Source organism: Pseudophryne corroboree, chromosome 7, assembly GCF_028390025.1.
Source record: "Pseudophryne corroboree isolate aPseCor3 chromosome 7, aPseCor3.hap2, whole genome shotgun sequence".
In the NCBI taxonomy this organism is placed as follows: Eukaryota; Metazoa; Chordata; class Amphibia; order Anura; family Myobatrachidae; genus Pseudophryne; species Pseudophryne corroboree.
Genome location: NC_086450.1, coordinates 435,784,334 through 435,802,448, shown reverse-complemented (window position 1 = coordinate 435,802,448; position 18,115 = coordinate 435,784,334). Strand labels below are relative to the sequence as shown.

General features: G+C 45.8%; 1 protein-coding gene across 4 annotated transcripts in view; it reads right to left on the bottom strand.

Annotated features, from left to right (window-relative positions):
- CACNA1H (calcium voltage-gated channel subunit alpha1 H) overlaps positions 1-18,115 on the bottom strand; it is a 638,058-nt gene that overhangs the window by 286,277 nt on the left and 333,666 nt on the right. For all 4 annotated transcript variants that reach the window (XM_063934881.1, XM_063934879.1, XM_063934882.1 and 1 more), the window contains exon 5: positions 15,576-15,852. In XM_063934881.1, the coding sequence (XP_063790951.1) occupies positions 15,576-15,852 (277 nt within the window). The remainder of the gene's footprint in view (positions 1-15,575; positions 15,853-18,115) is intronic.

Here is an 18,115-nt window from a genome sequence, read left to right as displayed (position 1 = left end):
GGGAAAACATCAATTCCTTTACCAAGATGGCCGCCGTTTGGTCTTCTGTGGTTTTCTAACACAGTGGCAAGATGGTGCCGCAATCTTGTCACTGTGTTAGAGCACCAAAATGGGACACCGACATGTTCCACTTAGCTCAGTGAGACCCTGCAATATATTGCATTCCACACAGCTTTAAGCCGTTTAATCCTGCACGGCTACCTTCATACAGTCACTGGCTGGTGTAGCTCCGCTCTAAGCTGAGAGTTACATGAATAACTGTGAGTATGGCTGTACATCCAAATTACTGATGAATAAACCATCCCATGGTTAAGCATTGGACTACCTTCCACTGGTATTACTCTGCCAAACCATCGCCAACAGTATACACATATTTCAACAGATCGCACCAGTGCATTCCACTGGAGCCTGGATTTGGTCTCCTAGTCACAAAATTCCCTCACAAATATAGAAAAGAATGAAATGAAGAAAAAAACTGAAATATTTAAATAAATCTATCAAAGGAAAAAATGCTTTATTTTAGTAATAAAGCTATTTTTCCTTTAGCGCTCTCTGCTGTGGCCTAGTGTTTTTGGTAATTGGGTCTCCCCAAGTTTTGCAGGGGACAGCTATCTCAGAAAAAAACCCAGCAATGCCATCGCTATGTGATTTTAGGTCTTTTGTATACATACTAGTTTTTGCAAGCAAATGATATGCGTTATCTGGAAGAACATTTGCAAGTGATAAAATTTACTCGTCTTCTATCACAGCCAACAGTAAGATCTAATGCCGGATGACTCATTAAAGTCGCATTGGAAGATAATGTGCATAATTATCAGCAAAATCCTGAGAATGTTCCTGCTTAATTCTACCTCGTGAGGGTTTGAGGCCTGGGAAATGGCACACATTAAGTTGCCATTTTCATTTCAGTTATTAATTAGGCTATAAGGGGTTCTCTGTGAATAATATTATGGATAGAAACAAAAGCAGCGGAGAAAAGTACAGAAAAGGCTTCTGTTATCCCACAAGACGTATCTGGAGTTAAAAAGTGTGAAAACAAAATGGCCTCTGTTGGATTTAACCAAGATGGCTCAGACTAATCCCAGTGAAAAGGACTGACACATACAGCATGATTACACAGGCAATTTATCAGAGCCCGATTAGGACCATGCTGTTCCCTAGGCAAGATGCCAGTTTAGGGCCACCCTTTCAAAACTATAATTAGAAATAGGTTAGAGCAGTGGTTCTCAAACTCGGTCCTCAGGACCCCACACGGTGCATGTTTTGCAGGTAACCCAGCAAGTGTACAGGTGTATCAATTACTCACTGACACATTTTAAAAGGTCCACAGGTGGAGCTCATTATTTCACTTGTGATTTTGTGAGGGGACCTGCAAAACATGCACTGTGTGGGGTCCTGAGGACCGAGTTTGAGAACCTGTGGGTTAGAGTAACCCAGGCCCCTACCTGACCACTTGGCCCAAGGCAGAAGCCTAGGTTGCCTAATGTAACTACTGTAAATCCAACTACCATCATCATAGACTATTTCTGTTAGAATTTATGGAATCAAGCAACACATCCTAATTAGGCAACACCACCATATTATACCCCTTTGTTGGCGTTCCCCTTGGACCTCCAAAGTGCCCCTCTTATCCATAATAATCTCCCACTCTGTTCTTCTGACTGACAGCTCTCTGCACTAGTATCCTCACAAAAAGGGGTAGATTGTTGTGGGGAAGTTGGGAACATTAGGAGCAATACACCGTGCCCAATAAAGACGCAGTGAAGCCCAAGACGAGACATTTGTCTGGGACCCTTCTCCTTCCTCACATGAAAAAGGTTCAGTAATCAGGTAAAAAAAACCACAATAAAATCATAAAAATTATTTAGGGTAACCTAGAACCCACCCAGCCGTACCGTCTCTTTAAGAACTAACAGATACTAGAATTTCAGCTAATCATTTTGACAAACTTGTGAACCGTGGGATCTGTAAACCCGGAGCACATTAATATTACATCCAATGGGATACATCCCGAACGCCGGGATAATGTATCACATCCCATCCAAACTATTCACGACTGTTACAATTTCAAAAATAGCTAGTACTAAAAAATATGACCCTACTCTGGCATATGAGGCTTTTTAGTCCCCCCGGTTACGGATTGCAATGACTGTATTTGTGCTTGGCCAGGCACAGCCGCTGATTATAGGAAGTAGGACAGTATATTCCATATACTCTAGAAACCCGGAGCCATGGCAGCAGTGTGCAATGATACAGCGTACCAAGTCTGTGGGATGGTTCAGTGTTCATTAACGATAATAAATGCATCTTGGTCCCTCTGAATTTGCACAACTATAAATTTCAGCTCTGTAACCAGCAGCTCAAAGACGAAACGTGTTTCTACATAACACCCAGCAGTCAATTTCCTCATGGTTTCATCTCCGCTGTCAATCTCTCGCTTGGCAAGCGGCATTATCTACATTTTACATTCAAAGCTGTAACATTTTTCTTTATTCACAGCTACACTGATAGAGAAGAAAGCAGTAACGCAATATGCAGCAATATACTGCCATACAGGATTGTAAAACTATAGAGCCACGTGAAATAGAACATTCTATTAGCAGCTGTTTACTTGTTTTTTTGCTGAGAAACCTGGGAAACCGCTATTAAAGAATATATTGTGCACAAAAGAGATAACACCCAATATTGATGCAAGATGCAGTTACTTTAAACAGCCCTAGTGTTCCTGCATTGGTATAATTAGTCATCTTTAGAGAAATGTAATATTATGATGTTGTTTTCAGTCATCGCTTCTAAGCATTTGCCCGAAAAGGAAAAACAGTTATCACTTTGTAAACTAATTTATTGGTTACTTTACATTAATTTACCGTAGTTACAAAATTAGAAGTGAACCGCAATGAACCAATCAGACGCTTGCTTTCATTGTGTAACTTGTAGGCAGACAGAAGCTGATTGCTTATTGGTTGCTGTGGCCCAGCGCAAACTCTGCACCAGAATGCAATGCTAGTAAATGATCTCTACTGTCTATGTTATTAACGGGCATATTTATCAATATTATTTTTGCTAAAATAATGTGGAAATGTTTTCAGATTATTTTAGTATCACCTAAATCTACAAAAGGACAATTGGAGATTAATTCACAGCAATTTTTCTCCAAGCCCTTAACATCAATTTTTTTTAGTAAGCAGATTGCAGTTCTCATACTTGTAATAAGAAATGCGATCTGCCCCAATTTACGTAGAAAAAAATAATGTATAAAAACACTGGAGGGAACCCTGTGATAATAATGCTATCTTGAGATAGCTTTAGCCAGGTTTCCCTCTTGTTCCAGTACCCCTGCACAGCTTTCTCTGCATGTTGACAGTGAAGGCTAAGCTCAAATCTGACCTCTGTGACCCGCCATGTGTGTCTGATAGACACACAGGCTGATCACTGTGTTAAAAAAAAAGTTAGAAAATGAAAAGTTTTACTTACCTGCACCCAGGGACCAGTGATCGGTGAGCTCTAGTCATCTGTTCCAGTGCTCTTGCTGTGACCCCATTCATCTGATCAGTAAAGTGAGCTCAGATGCTGCAAAGTGCTGGTATCTCTGCTCACTTTACTGATCACAGTGGTCACAGAGGCAGCACAGGAGACTAGAAGCTCACCGATCATCATTTCTGGGTGCAGGTAAGTGAAAGCTTTTCAGGAGGGCTAGCAGGGTGCGGTGGTGGTGGTGGTGGTGGTGGTGGGGACGTGGAAGGGGTGCGCAGTAGCTGGCAACCGCACATGCCAGTTACACTCTCATGGCATTTTTCATGAACGAACAACGGCGCTATTGCGATCGTGAAGCACGGTTTGAGGGTTGTTGTGGAAAAGTGCTGGGTGGTCTTGGGCAGTGACAGGAAGGTGGCTAGTATTGCACGCTTAAAATGGCCCGTCCAGTGGGCGTTTTATGGGAGAGTCGAGCCTGGCAGTAGCGGATCTTGCCAGGGGCAAGCAGGACTTTTGCCTGGGGCGCCGCCTTCTGGAGGGCGCCGGCGCCATCCGGAGGGTGCCGCACCATGGCAAGATCCGCTGCTGCTGTGCCCCCCGCTGCCACTGCGAAGGGAAACTAGACGCTACGCGTCTAGTTTCCCTTCGTGGAGAGGACCTTTACTGTAATGATGTGCGGTGCGCGTTGACTTCATCGCGCACCGCACAGCAAAGGTCCTCTCCACGAAGGGAACTAGACGCTTAGCGTCTATTTTTCCTTCGTGGAGAGGACTTTTGCTGTGCGGTGCGCGATGACGTCATCGCGCACCGCACATCCTACTACAGTACAGGGGGCGTAACTGACCACGCCCCCTGTATGAAGCCACGCCCCCTAATGCCGCCCGGGGCGCAAGAAGCCCCGTAACCGGCCCTGAGTCGAGGGCATGGTAGTGGATGCAGCTGCCTTCACAGGCGCACAAATGCAGGCACAGGATGTCATAGTCAGACAGAGAACCTGCATGTGCACTAGTGCTGGTGCATATTTAGATGGTGATGTGTAAGGACGCACCAATCAGTATTACAGTGTACACTAATGCAAAAAAAGTGGGCATCTCTGACCTACAACATTTGGAAGGAGTTTGCATTTGCGTACAGTTGGAGACGGAAGACCGCCAGTAGATGCTGCTGCGGCCCCTTCTGCGTGCAAATCTTGCCCCAAATGATCCCTAGGTACAGCTGTGAGCATACTCACTGCACCTGTCAGGTAGGAAGCGGCTGCTTTGTATTGTGATCAAATCACTGGGAACAGAACAGAAAGAAATGTGCAGTGCAACACAATCAACTAGAACCACCACAAATATAGACTGTGTCATTGCACAGCCGCTTCTAGATCTAGCTGCCCAGGCCACGGAGAGAAGACATGCTGACATATGTAGTACAACAGCAGGTGGAGAGCCATGTACGAGTAAGGATTCTCCAAGTGGAAGAAGGATGTGTTATCCTGCGGGTAACTGAGTCACAGGATCGGAGAGACAATCGCAATGAGGTTACATCATACGGTAATAAAATAAGAGACCCTGAAATTGAGAGAGGACAATGAATGTAACGTGTGCTAGGGATGCATGAGATATGATTAGGAGGTCCTGCAGGGAAAATAAGAAGGAATGAGAGGTGGAGAAGCATAACGGACCATGTGACGGCATAGCGGCACAGAGACAGCATTGTTATCTCAGGCTCAGCCTGACCATTCTAGCTACTAACAGCTACGGGTGGGGGGAGACTCTAATGTTTCATGGGCCCCGATACTATGTCATCTCCAAGAATGCTAACATTTTAATATGATTGGGTAATTATTATTATTTATTACATGTGACTTATATAGCCCACACATATCGCACAGCGCTATACAGAGAATATTTGCCCTTTCACAACAATTCCTGCCCCAGTGGAGTTTATGATCTAATACCCTACCATACGCAGTCATACACACTAGGGTTTTGTCAGGAGCCAATTAATCTTTTTGGAGTGTGAAACTAGAGCACCCAGAGGAACCACAGGGAAACATATGGAGAACATACAAACTCTGCACAGTTAAGTCCATGGAACTAAGACCTCAGTGCTGTGCGACAGGAATACTAACCATTACACCAACTGTGCTGCCATAGTATAGGTTAAGTATCCAGCGACATCACTACACTGAATAGGGGCCAGACTGCCACTAGGGCCCGCTTCACATGCAAGTAGCTCATCCACAGAATACTCCTGGAAGAGACTATGGGGCTAATTCAGACCTGATCTCTGCTGTGCATTTTCGCACAGCAGCGATCAGGTCTGAACTGCGCATTCTTAGCCCTGCGATCGCCTCTGCCTGATTGACAGGCAGAGGTTGTCGCTGGGCGGGAGGAGGCGGGCCGGCGGCATTTGGCCACCGTTTAGGTGGCGCGGTCCGGGCAACGCAGGCGCGCCCGGACCGTTGGGGAGGTGGGGTGCGGCAGCTGCGTGACGTCACAGGCAGCTGCTGCGACCCGGGTAGCGATGAGTAGCTCCCTGCCAGCGCACAGGAGCTGTGCTGGTAGGGAGCTACTCTTCCAGTACAAAAGCATCGCTCTGTGCTGGGAGCCCCCCCCCCCGCATATCTGACGACTACTCGTAGATGTGCTAAATTAAGCACATCTACGATCAGGTCTGAATTAGGCCCAATGAGGGGTATTAAATTGAGTGAAGTTTTTTCGACTGGTCAAAAAAAAAAACGGCACTAATTCGACACAGGGCATTCAATTGCGGGCATTTTCGCATGTGTTTTAATCAATTTTCACCCATGCCGTTTCACTTTTTCTTTTTTGTCGAATTGGCATGGGCGAAAATTGTGCCAAAAACGGGCAAAACACCTGTGAATTCACCAAAACACGTGTATCAGCTGCAAATTCGCCGATACACGTGGTTTTCGCCAGTGCCGGATATTTTCGACCAGTCGAAAAAAGGCACGGGCACTGAATAGGTCAAATATAAATTCGACCTAAAAATTAGCGAAAAGTTCCCGTTTTTTCGACTGGTTGAAAAAACAGGATTTTATATACCTGCTGGTAAATCCTTTTCTCGTAGTCCGTAGAGGATGCTGGGGTCCATTTAGTACCATGGGGTATAGACGGGTCCACTAAGAGCCACTGGCACTTTAAGAGTTCAATAGTGTGGGCTGGACCCTCCTACCAGACTCAGTCTAGAAACTGTGCCCGAGGAGACTGACATACTTTGAGAGAAGGAAATACACAGATAGTGGTGAGATTCACACCAAGTCACACAGAACAAAAGGAAAGCCCAAGCTAACCAACGTGAAACGATTCAGCAATGGCTGAATCAACAATACTTAACCAAGTAACTGTGCAGGAAACATGAAGTACTGGGCGGGCGCAAAGCATCCTCTACGGACTACGAGAAAAGGATTTACTGGTAGGTATATAAAATCCTGTTTTCTCTTACGTCCGAGAGGATGCTGGGGTCAATTTAGTACCATGGGGATGTACCAAAGCTCCCAGCAAACGTGTTCGACCCTGACAAAGTAGCTGCTCGGCAAAGCTGAAGAGCCGAGACACCCAGGGCAGCCGCCCAGGAAGAACCCACATAACGGGTAGATTGGGCCTGAACAGATTTTGGAATCGGCAATCCTGCCGTAGAATAAGCATGCTGGATAGTAAGCAGGGCCGTTTCTTGGGGCAGGCGAGCAGTGCAACCGCACTGGGCGCCCGCCGCGGCACTAACTGTGGCTCCCTGCTTCCCCCTCCTATTTCTCCCCGAGTAACCCGCTCGGGGGGCGGAGTTTCACGGAATGATGCGGTTGCGTCGTTACGTCACGACGCAACCCCGTCACTCCGCGAAACTCCCCCCCCGAGCGGAGTACAGAGGGGGATCCAAGTTAGGAAGAGGGAAAGGCCGGCGCGAGGAGCGACTGGTGAAGCGGGCCGAACAGCGGTAATCACCTCTGTAAGTATTCTCTCTCTCTCTCTCAATGTGTAAAATGGGGACACCTGCCGTAATGTGTGAAATGGGGACTCTTGCCTGCCGTAGTGTGGGGATTTAATGTATCAAGGGCATTGCGGTGTGTGGCATAATATGGTGCAGGGGGCATTACTGTGTGGGGCTTAATATGGTAGAATTTTTTTTTCCTGTGGTGGACGTGATCTGTTGGAGCAGGGTCAAAAACTGGATTGTGAGGTAGTCTTTTCAGACGAGGCCATGCCCATCTAAATTAGGCCACACCCATTTAGATGAGGCCACGCCCCCTTGCCGGGCGCGCGCAAGTTGTTGTTTTTTATCTAGGTGTGTGTGTGTGGGGGGGGGCACATTTTTTAATGTCATGGGGGGGCGCATTTTTAAATCTCGCACTGGGAGCCAAATTGGCTAGAAACAGCCCTGATAGTAAGGCTGATCCAGCAAGAAATTGTCTGCTTAGTAGCAGGACACCCAATCTTGTTGGGATCATAAAGGACAAACAGTGCGTCCGACTTCCTGTGACGAGAAGTTCTCTTCACATATATTTTCAAAGCTCGCACAACTTTCAAGGACTTTGAGGTAATCGAGGTGTCAGTAGCCACTGGCACCACAATAGGTTGGTTAATATGAAAAGCCAATATAACTTTTGGAAGAAAGTGTTGACAGGTTCTGAGCTCAGCTCTATCCTCATGGGAAATCAATTAGGGGCTCTTGTGCGACTATGCCCCCAATTCTGACACACGTCTTGCAGATGCTAATGCCAACAGTGTGACCGCTTCCAAGTAAGAAACTTTACGTTCACCTCCTGTAAAGGTTCGAACCAATCTGATTGCAGGAACTGCAGCACCACATTAAGATCCCAAGGTGCGGTAGGAGGCACAAAGGGAGGCTGGATTTGCAGAACTCCATTCAAGAATGTCTGAACCTCAGGGAGAGCAGCCAATTGTTTCTGGAAGAAAATGGACAAGGCCGAAATCTGGATCTTTATGGAACCCAAACGTAGGCCCACATCCACGCCTGCTTGTAGAAAGAGGAGAAAACCTCCTAGTTGAAACTCTACCATTGGAAACCTCCTGGATTCACACCAAGACACATACTTTTTCCAAATCTGATGGTAATGCTTAGACGTTACTCCCTTCCTAGCTTGGATCAGAGTAGGAATAACCTTGTTCGGAATGCCCTTCTGAGCTAAGATCTGGCGTTCAACCTCCATGCCGTCAAACGTAGCCGCGGAAAGTCTTGATAGGCGAACGGCCCCTGTTGGAGAAGGTCCTAGTGAAGTGGAAGAGGCATCGAATCCTCCAGCAGTAATTCCAAAAGATCTGCGTACCAAGCTCGCCGCGGCTAGTCCGGAGCAATGAGGATCGCCTGAACTCTTGTTCATTTTATTAGTTTGAGAATCCTTGGGATGAGTGGAAGTGGAGGGAACACATACACTGACCAGAACACCCACGGAGTTACCGGGGCGTCCACCGCCACTGCTCGTGGGTCTCATGACCTGGAACAGTATCTCCGCAGCTTCTTGTTGAGGCGAGACCTGAAACCACCGCTCTCAGAGACTCCATCTTGAACTTGAATACTTGTAAGTATGGGTTCAAGGACTTTAGGTTCAACCGGGGACAGGTAAAACCACCTTTTTTGACAATCTACATACAGAAGCGTCTAATATAGGTGGGTTTTCCCACTTTTTTCTGTCCTCTTCAGGGAAAGGAAAAGCAATGAGAATTCTTTTAGGGATTTGGAATTTTTTCTCTGGGTTTTCCCAGGATTTTTCAAACAAGGAGTTTAACTCCTTTGAAGCAGGGAAGGTAAGCGAGGATTTCTTATTTACAGTAAAATAAGTCTCTTCCTGCTCAGGTACCATCTCAGTAATATGCAAAACATCCCTAATGGCTTAAATCATTAGTTGCACCCCTTTAGCAAGGGAGGCATCCCCCCCCCCCCTGCATATCCCCATCACTGTCCCCTGTATCAAAGTCGGCATCAGTGTCAGCTTGCATTATTTGGGCAAGCGTACGTTTTTGCGGACATGTAGGTGGGGTTTTTGAAGTAGTGGGGGCTGAGTACTGCAAAGCCTCCACAGTCTTCCTCAAAAACTGTGTCTCTTTCTCAGTATGTCACATCCTAGTTGAAATCTGGGAAATCATGCCCCTTAAAGAATTTACCTATGCGGGTTCGGATTCAGAAGACTGAGAAAGTATATTGCAGTCCTGAGTACATGGAATAGACTCCTCAGGAGAAGATAAACACTCTGCAGAACAGGACACAGAGTCCTTAGACATGGTAACGTGGGACTGCACACTTACACACACAGGAAAATGTCAGATATAGCTTCCCCCAGAGTACCTTCAGAGAAGCACAGAGTATAAGGAACCAGTCACACAGCGCCCCAGTAGGCAATTATTATGATAAAAGCCCAGCGCTTACTAACTACCCTTAATAGGGTAGTTAGTACTGTTATCACACTCCCCCCCTGTCTATAACACCCTGGTAACATGAGGTATTGCTGGAGTTATGTGGAGGGCAGCGCTCCCTGTCAGCATCCTGTCTGTATAATCTGCAGGGAGAAAATGGCGCTGGTGAGTGCTGGATCCGCTCTGAGAGGAAGCCCCGCCCCCTGTAATGGCGTGCGGCTACCCGCACTTAATATTTAAACTGGCCTGAGGATTTTTGTGTTAACAGCGGGATTAGCCCCTGTTAACTCTATGACCAGTGTAGGGTTAATCCGCTGACTCAGGACGCCCCTCCAGCGTCTACATGCTGTGATGTTGCTGAGCCTTCCCAGAGCGCAGCCCTGCAGAGCTGTGCTCCAACCCTTGTGCCGCCATACCCGCAGGCGACCCGCTAATGGGGACGCTGGCGCTGTACTCACCACTCTTCTATCTTTTGGCTCTGTTAGGGGGTGGCGGCTGTGCTGCGGGAGTGAGCGGTCGCCTCGTGGGGTTGCGATCATCACCCTCAGGTGCTCAGTGTTCTGTCAGCGGAGATAGAGAACCATTAACTCTCCATTAAGTTGGTTCCTACTCCCCCACTAAGTCCCACGAAGCAGGAAGGCTGTTGCCAGCAGCCTTCCTGTAAAATAACAAACTCTTAAAAAAAAGAAAAGAAAACTAAGAAAACTCCTAAGAGCTCCCCTAGCTGTGACCGGCTCCTCTGGGCACATTTTCTAAACTGAGTCTTGTAGGAGGGGCATAGAGGGAGGGGCCAGCCCACTCTATTAAACTCTTAAAGTGCCAGTGGCTCCTAGTGGACCCGTCTATACCCCATGGTAATAAATGGACCCCAGCATCCTCTACGACGTAAGAGAAAATGGCACTAATTGGATACACCCCTATGACACTAGCATTTCTTGAAGTCATATCTGTCCAAACAGTCCCAATATCCCAAGGGCACAACAATGTGGCACAATGTGAACTGGCATACAACAATGTGGCATAATGTGTACTGGGTGCACTACAATGTGGCATAATGTGTACTGGGTGCACTACAATGTGGCATAATGTGTACTGGGTGCACTACAATGTGGCATAATTTGAATTGGGGTCACTACAATCGATATAATGTGAACTGTTGGCATCATATTAACTGGGGGCAGTATGTGGCATAATGTGAACTGTGTGCAATGGCATAATGTGAACTGGAAATGCTGTAAGGCAAATTAGGAATTGGAGATATTAGAAAGTGGCAAATGTGAACTGGGGGCACTTTGTGATATAATATGAATAGGGGGCACTGTGTGGCATATTGTTAACTGGAGACACTGGCACATAATGTGAACTGAGACACAGTGTGGCATATTGTGAACTGGGGACATACACTAGAATATGGCAAATATATGCTGGGGACACTACTATGTGGCATAATGTTGGATGGGGACACTACAATGTGGTATAATGTGAACTGTGGTCACTTTGTGGCATAATCTGACTATGCGGCACTACAATGTGGCCTAATGTAAACTGGGGAATTACAGTGTGGCATAATATGAACTGGGGGTGTTGTGTGGCATAATGTGAACTAAGGGCACTGTGTGGCATAATATGAACTGGGGATACTGTATGGCATAATGTGAACTGGGAGCACTGTGTGACATAATGTGAACTGGAGGCACTACAATGTGGCATAATGTAAACTGGGGGCACTGTGTGGTGCAATGTGAACTGGGGGCACTGTGTAACAATGTGAACTGGAGGCATTACAATGTGGCATAATGTGAACTGGGGGCACTGTGCGGTAAAATATGAACTGGGGCACCGTGTCACATGTGAACTGGGGGCACTACAATGTGGCATAATGTGAACTGGGGGCACTGTGTGAGAAAATGTGAACATGCATGGTGCAATGTGAACTGGAGGCACTGTGCAGTAAAATGTGAACTAGAGACACTACAATGTGGCATATTCTAAATGGGGGGAACTGTGTGGCATAATGTGGGAAGGAGGGGAACCGGAGCCAAATTCAACCCCTTTGAAGGAGTGTAATTGGCACATATCAAGCAACGTCCCATGATTATGTAATATTCATGGGAATGAGAAGCATCAATCCTCTAGTGATAAACTTTATTCCCAGTGACGCATAATTAGGCTCTACCATTGATGACTCTGATTCATAGACAATAGCCAGGCTGCATTTCCATAAATATTCTTTAAGCCCATACTTTTGTGGCCGTCACTACTATGTGCAGGTGAAGGCTATTCTTTATCTATGTCTCAATAGTTACTCCTTTTACAGAGATTATTACAGCCCATTCCCACTATGGACAATAATATTATGAGACACAATCGCGTTAGCTCTAACAATGTAACTATCCATTCATTGCAAGACTACAATGGTTCTAGACTATTTATGGGGGTAATTCCAAGTTGATCGCAGCAGGAATTTTGTTAGCAGTTGGGCAAAACCATGTGCACTGCAGGGGAGGCAGATATAACATGTGCAGAGAGAGTTAGATTTGGGTGGGGTGTGTTCAATCTGCAATCTAAATTGCAGTGTAAAAATAAAGCAGACAGTATTTACCCTGCACAGAAACAAAATAACCCACCCAAATCTAACTCTCCCTGCACGTTATATCTGCCTCCCCTGCAGTGCACATGGGCCCTCATTCCGAGTTGATCGGTCGCAAGGCGAATTTAGCAGAGTTACACACGCTAAGCCGCCGCCTACTGGGAGTGAATCTTAGCTTCTTAAAATTGCGACCGATGTATTCGCAATATTGCGATTACTAACTACTTAGCAGTTTCAGAGTAGCTCCAGACTTACTCTGCCTGTGCGATCAGTTCAGTGCTTGTCGTTCCTGGTTGACGTCACAAACACACCCAGCGTTCGCCCAGGCACTCCCACCGTTTCTCCGGCCACTCCTGCGTTTTTTCCGGAAACGGTAGCGTTTTCAGCCACACGCCCCTGAAACGCCGTGTTTCCGCCCAGTAACACCCATTTCCTGTCAATCACATTACGATCGCCGGAGCGAAGAAAAAGCCGTGAGTAAAAATACTTTCTTCATAGTAAAGTTACTTGGCGCAGTCGCAGTGCGAACATTGCGCATGCGTACTAAGCGGATTTTCACTGCGATGCGATGAAAAATACCGAGCGAACAACTCGGAATGAGGGCCATGGTTTTGCCCAACTGCTAACAAAATTCCTGCTGCGATCAACTTGGAACTACCCCCAATGTTCTTTAAGATCAATATTTGCAGTGTATAGGTTATATAATTATACCTAATAACTTTGTAATCAGCTCTGAGATTTTGAAACCCAAATAGGCTGCTATAGACAGAACTGGCTGCAAATCAACAAATTGACCTGAAAAGGCTGAAATGGACATTGAATTTGATCTGCATCCAATCAGAATCAATCAGATGCCTGTGATGGCAAATTCAGTTGGACAATGAATATTTAGGAGGTCACCATCCAATTGCACTGATATTCCATTGGGTGTATGGCCACATCTGATAGAGATCTGACTGCTAAGCGGAAGAACCTTATACTGTATGGCTGGAAATGTGTATCCAACCATACAGTTTAATTAACGAAGTAGATGAATCAACCAAGCACAACAGACAAGTGTATTCCGAATGGAAATAGACGTGTGATAGCCTAATGGGTTTGCACTAGCACTGAATAACAGTGATAAAGAAAAACCAATCTGTTCAATACCACCAGTGACCTGTACTGAGAAATACAAATATGATTGCATTGGAGAAATGCAGATTTTGGTTGTAGATATAAAACATAAAAAAGTGAAATAATTTGATGGGTGAATGAACAACTGGAAGAAAAGAATTATACATTTATTTGTTACGTGTTTTGTCCGTTCTAAATACCTGTAACAATGTATTGTTACTATCATTAGGGATATTTAGAGGCCAAACGGTATATTTAGGTGCCTGTTCGGATATTTAGAGGCCAGTAGGGATATTTGGAGACTCTAGCATTGATTTCAGAGTTACAAAAAGACACAGGTCCGCAGATGAAACGAGTCACAAAACTTGTGTTAACCAGGAGGAAGGAAGGCAAATTCCACAGCTGCCTGTATTTGTACTGAGGCGCCCCCCAGTGTGCAGTGTAAAAGGGCAATACTTTTACTAGCCGTGTTTTGCTAGTTAAGTTAGTGCCCTTTTAAGTTTCGGAAAAAATTTGATCAGAAACGCTGGGTTTTATAACCCTTCCGCTTAGCAAATAATCTACTTAGAACCATTATTAGTATTAATATATATTAGGGCTCTATTACTGTAAAACATTCTATTTTTTGGAAAAGACTTAGGGGTACATTTACTAAGCAGTGATAAGAGCGGAGAAGTGAGCCAGTGGAGAAGTTGCCCATGGCAACCAATCAGCACTGAAGTAACATCTATAATTTGCATACTGTAAAATGATACAGAGCTGCTGACTGGTTGATGGGGAAATTTCTCCACTGGCTCACTTCTCCGCTCTTATCACTGCTTAGTAAATGTTCCCCTTAGAGTTGTACTGCCACCTGGGAAACATTTTGCCTATGGTAACCACTCTTGATATCCCCCGGCAGGGGCGGATTGGCCACAGGGCTCACCAGGAAGATTCCTGGTAAACGGACGTGTCTGTGGGGCCTGCTCTGTGTGTTGTCATGTGGCACCCACCCCCCACATGACAGGCAGCACCGCACTCAGTACACTGCATTGTCCCCATTCATTCTGTTATTCCTTCTCTGCAGTACAGCAACTCTGCCATCCAGTGATGCTGCCATGGCTACATGGCAAGAAATACCTCCTGTGCTGCCCAGATTTTACAGGGACACTTTTAGTTCCCAATCTGCCCCTGGTCTCAGACACAACCGTAACATAAGACGCACGGAAGGCGCAATTGCGTACCATCCGGCCTTTTGAGGAGGGATCCCGCCCCCTCAACAGACCCCACCCCCTCATCAGACTGCACCCCCATTAGGAGTGACTCCATAAATTCCCCAGGGCCGGTTTTCCATCCCAATCCACCTCTGTTCCCCGGTGCTGCTGTGAGCAGCCATGTTTCCTGGGTCCACTGGTTCTATAATACAGAGATAGCTTTGGAGCGGAAGGAGAGTACAACTGTGATGGGTCTTTTCGCTGTGATTGAAGGGAGAGAAAGACTGGTGCAAATACAATACCTGTAGCTGCAAAACCCATCTAAGTTTCCTGACTCTATGGTGGGTTAGAAGACTTTCTATTGACTACTGACTGCAGCGGGGGTGGTATTAAAGGTCTACACTATCTTGATAGACAATCATTAAGTCGACCCCATACGGTCGACATGCATTAGATCGACAGGGCCAAAAGGTCAACAGGTAAAAGGTAGACAGTGGCTAAGGTCAACAAGTACAAAAGGTCGACAGGTTCAAAAGGTCAACCTTTTGACCCTGTCGACCATATGGGGTCAACCTAGACACTGTCGACTTAATCATTGGAACCCGGCTGCAGCAACATTCTAGAAGTCTGATTGGTCTAGAACTGGATTACTGTAGATACCTATGGATCATCAGCGAGTGATTAGCTACAAGTCCATGGTATGTGATAAGGCTGGCAGGATAATTGGAGGCGCAGAGATCCAGGGCAGTCATTGAGCTCCAGGTTGCTTATCTCACGTCTATAGAAATCTATAACTTGAATGGAAAATAGAAATTTGCTCACCTGAAAAATGGCTATCCAGGCGTAGCCAATGTTATCAAAATTAATGGCCCCTTTGTGTGGATTCAGATCTCCAGGTTTGCATACATTATAGTACTGATTCAGGTCACAGTTGTTCCTGCTGCTGAATTCTGGAAAATTGAAATTGGAGCAGTCAATTTTGGGGGGGATGTCTTGGCATTTCAGCATCCCGTTGTCTCGGTGAGATGAGCAGATGTACGGATTGTCCTCGGTGTCATCCACCGTATAATACAGCCTCAGAGAGGTAAGGTTGTAGCTGCTGTAGGCAGAGAGAGAAGAAAAATACAGGGGTCAGTCAGTCAGTCATACTCCGAGTGGAGGAGTCTGTGGGTCTCCAGCTTTTCGTGGAACGTCCAATCTCCCAGCATGCTTTGCCCGCAGGAAAAGGCCCCAGACCCACAGGCTGGCAATCCATGCTGGGGCTTGACGTTCCACCAACACCTGGAAGGGATTCACAGGCTGCCCAAACTAGATCCAACCGCATTAACGACAGTGACACTAGGCAGAAAATTATTGAGACATTTGTTTCCCTCCCAAAATGTTGTTCATAAAAATTCCGCACAGTGTATGCAGTCAATTAAGAAAATGTGTTATTTCCATTCACTGGAAAACAAGCTCACATGTTCTTCTCGGCTGGAAATGAGGAAAGGGCACGCCACCATTTCACAGACGCTGAAAAATATGTTGCTTTGACGACAAAATATGTTTTGTAGCTATATTTTACCACTGAATAAAGCAATGGCATTACCATGGCGGAGGGATATTTTGAAGCACAGTCGTGATATGAACGTATTCTGCAGCATTACATGATAATCCACCAAATCAATATAGATTTATAGAGAATACTAGCACTGACAGTGTACTCAGGGACCAGCACAGTAATGTTACTGTAGTTTTAGGGGCAGGGTTATGAATACAACATATAAAACTCCATATTATCTATGTAAAGATATTTAAGCCAAACATAAATGTAGGTGAGATTTTTCTTTAAGTGTGGAAAAAAACTTTGTTGAAACAATATTTGAATATATTGCTGTAGCATGAACTGTAGTCAACTGAACCATCTTGCCTTTCCTAGAAGATATGGACATCTGCTTTTACTCAGAAAATTATTTATTACTGCTCAGTGCCATAATTATTTGAATGTCCATCCCACATCCCATGTACTACATCTGAATCCATTAAAACAAACATTGGACTAGAGTATAAGTCAAGTCTTTTTGCCTCTTACCGGTTTACAAATCACATGAACTAAAGATTATGGGGTCTGTTTACCATGTAATGCATATTTCACTCAGCGTTTTTTGCCGGAGTATTCCATATCTTAACCCTGCAGGACAACTGTCTCAGCATAGGCTATTGTGGCTTCCGATGTGCATGTTGGACGTCTTTTGCAAATGTGAAATGCAGTTGTTAGTGTATGTATGTGCACTAAATAATACAGGTTATTGAGTCTGAGCATACGCAAATGGGTATGGTGTCACATGTGCTGTAAGCATTACCAAGAATGCAAAGACTGGATTGGACTTCGCTGAGCATAAGGCCAACCTGAGATGGCGTTATATTTTTAAGAAAACATGCAAAAAGTCCCTTCTTTATAAATTTCCAAAGTGTTCAGCCCCCATAAGGCTTGTGCTAGTATCCGCAATAAAACTACAAAGTGGAGAAGTCAGTGATTTCTCCAATAAATCCATGTTTTAAATCTGTAATAAAAAGTGTTTTACTTGGTTTAATAAATAGACACCTATGTACTGTAATGCCTGAGGCGCACAAATGCCGGGGCCAGTTCAGCTATATACGGATTTGCAGATGCAGGCTGAGACACGCCCCTAAAACAGTCGCTCCCCGTTACCTCAAGCAAAGATTCCTCTCTGTCGATCAACAACACTGTGACCATTGCCACAAGACACACACACACACACACACACACACACACACACACACACACACACACACACACACACACACACACACACACACACACACACACACACACACGTGCAGTATGGAAAACATCAGCCATTTGCGAACAAATTACAACTGCGTCTGAATCAGGCCCTTTAAACGGCAATGATCTTTATCTTGGTTAAACCCATACTTGTCAACAATCTAGCTGACAGGTCGGCGTAGTGGGGGAGCATAGTGGAGAATTGGGGGCAGAACAAGGGGGCGTGACCGCACAACCACGTCATTGTGGCCCCGCCCATGCTACACAGTGCCCAGATTACCGGCATTGTGTGACAGGTGACGGGGCCACAATGATGTGATTCAGTGAGAATCGCATCATTGGACCCGCCTCGGACCGCCCATTTTGGCCAACTGAATGGAGGGGTTGCTGGAAGATGCCATGGATGTGGGTGGGTGCTGTTTGGCCCGGGAGACTTGCCCACTCTTTCGGGAAGCCGGGAGCACCACGCGATTTCCGGGAGACCCCCGACGTTCCTGGATAGTAGGCAAGTATGCAGGCAGAGCAATATTGTATCACCCAGTTTGCGGAATCGTTCAGAAGACGCTGATATTGC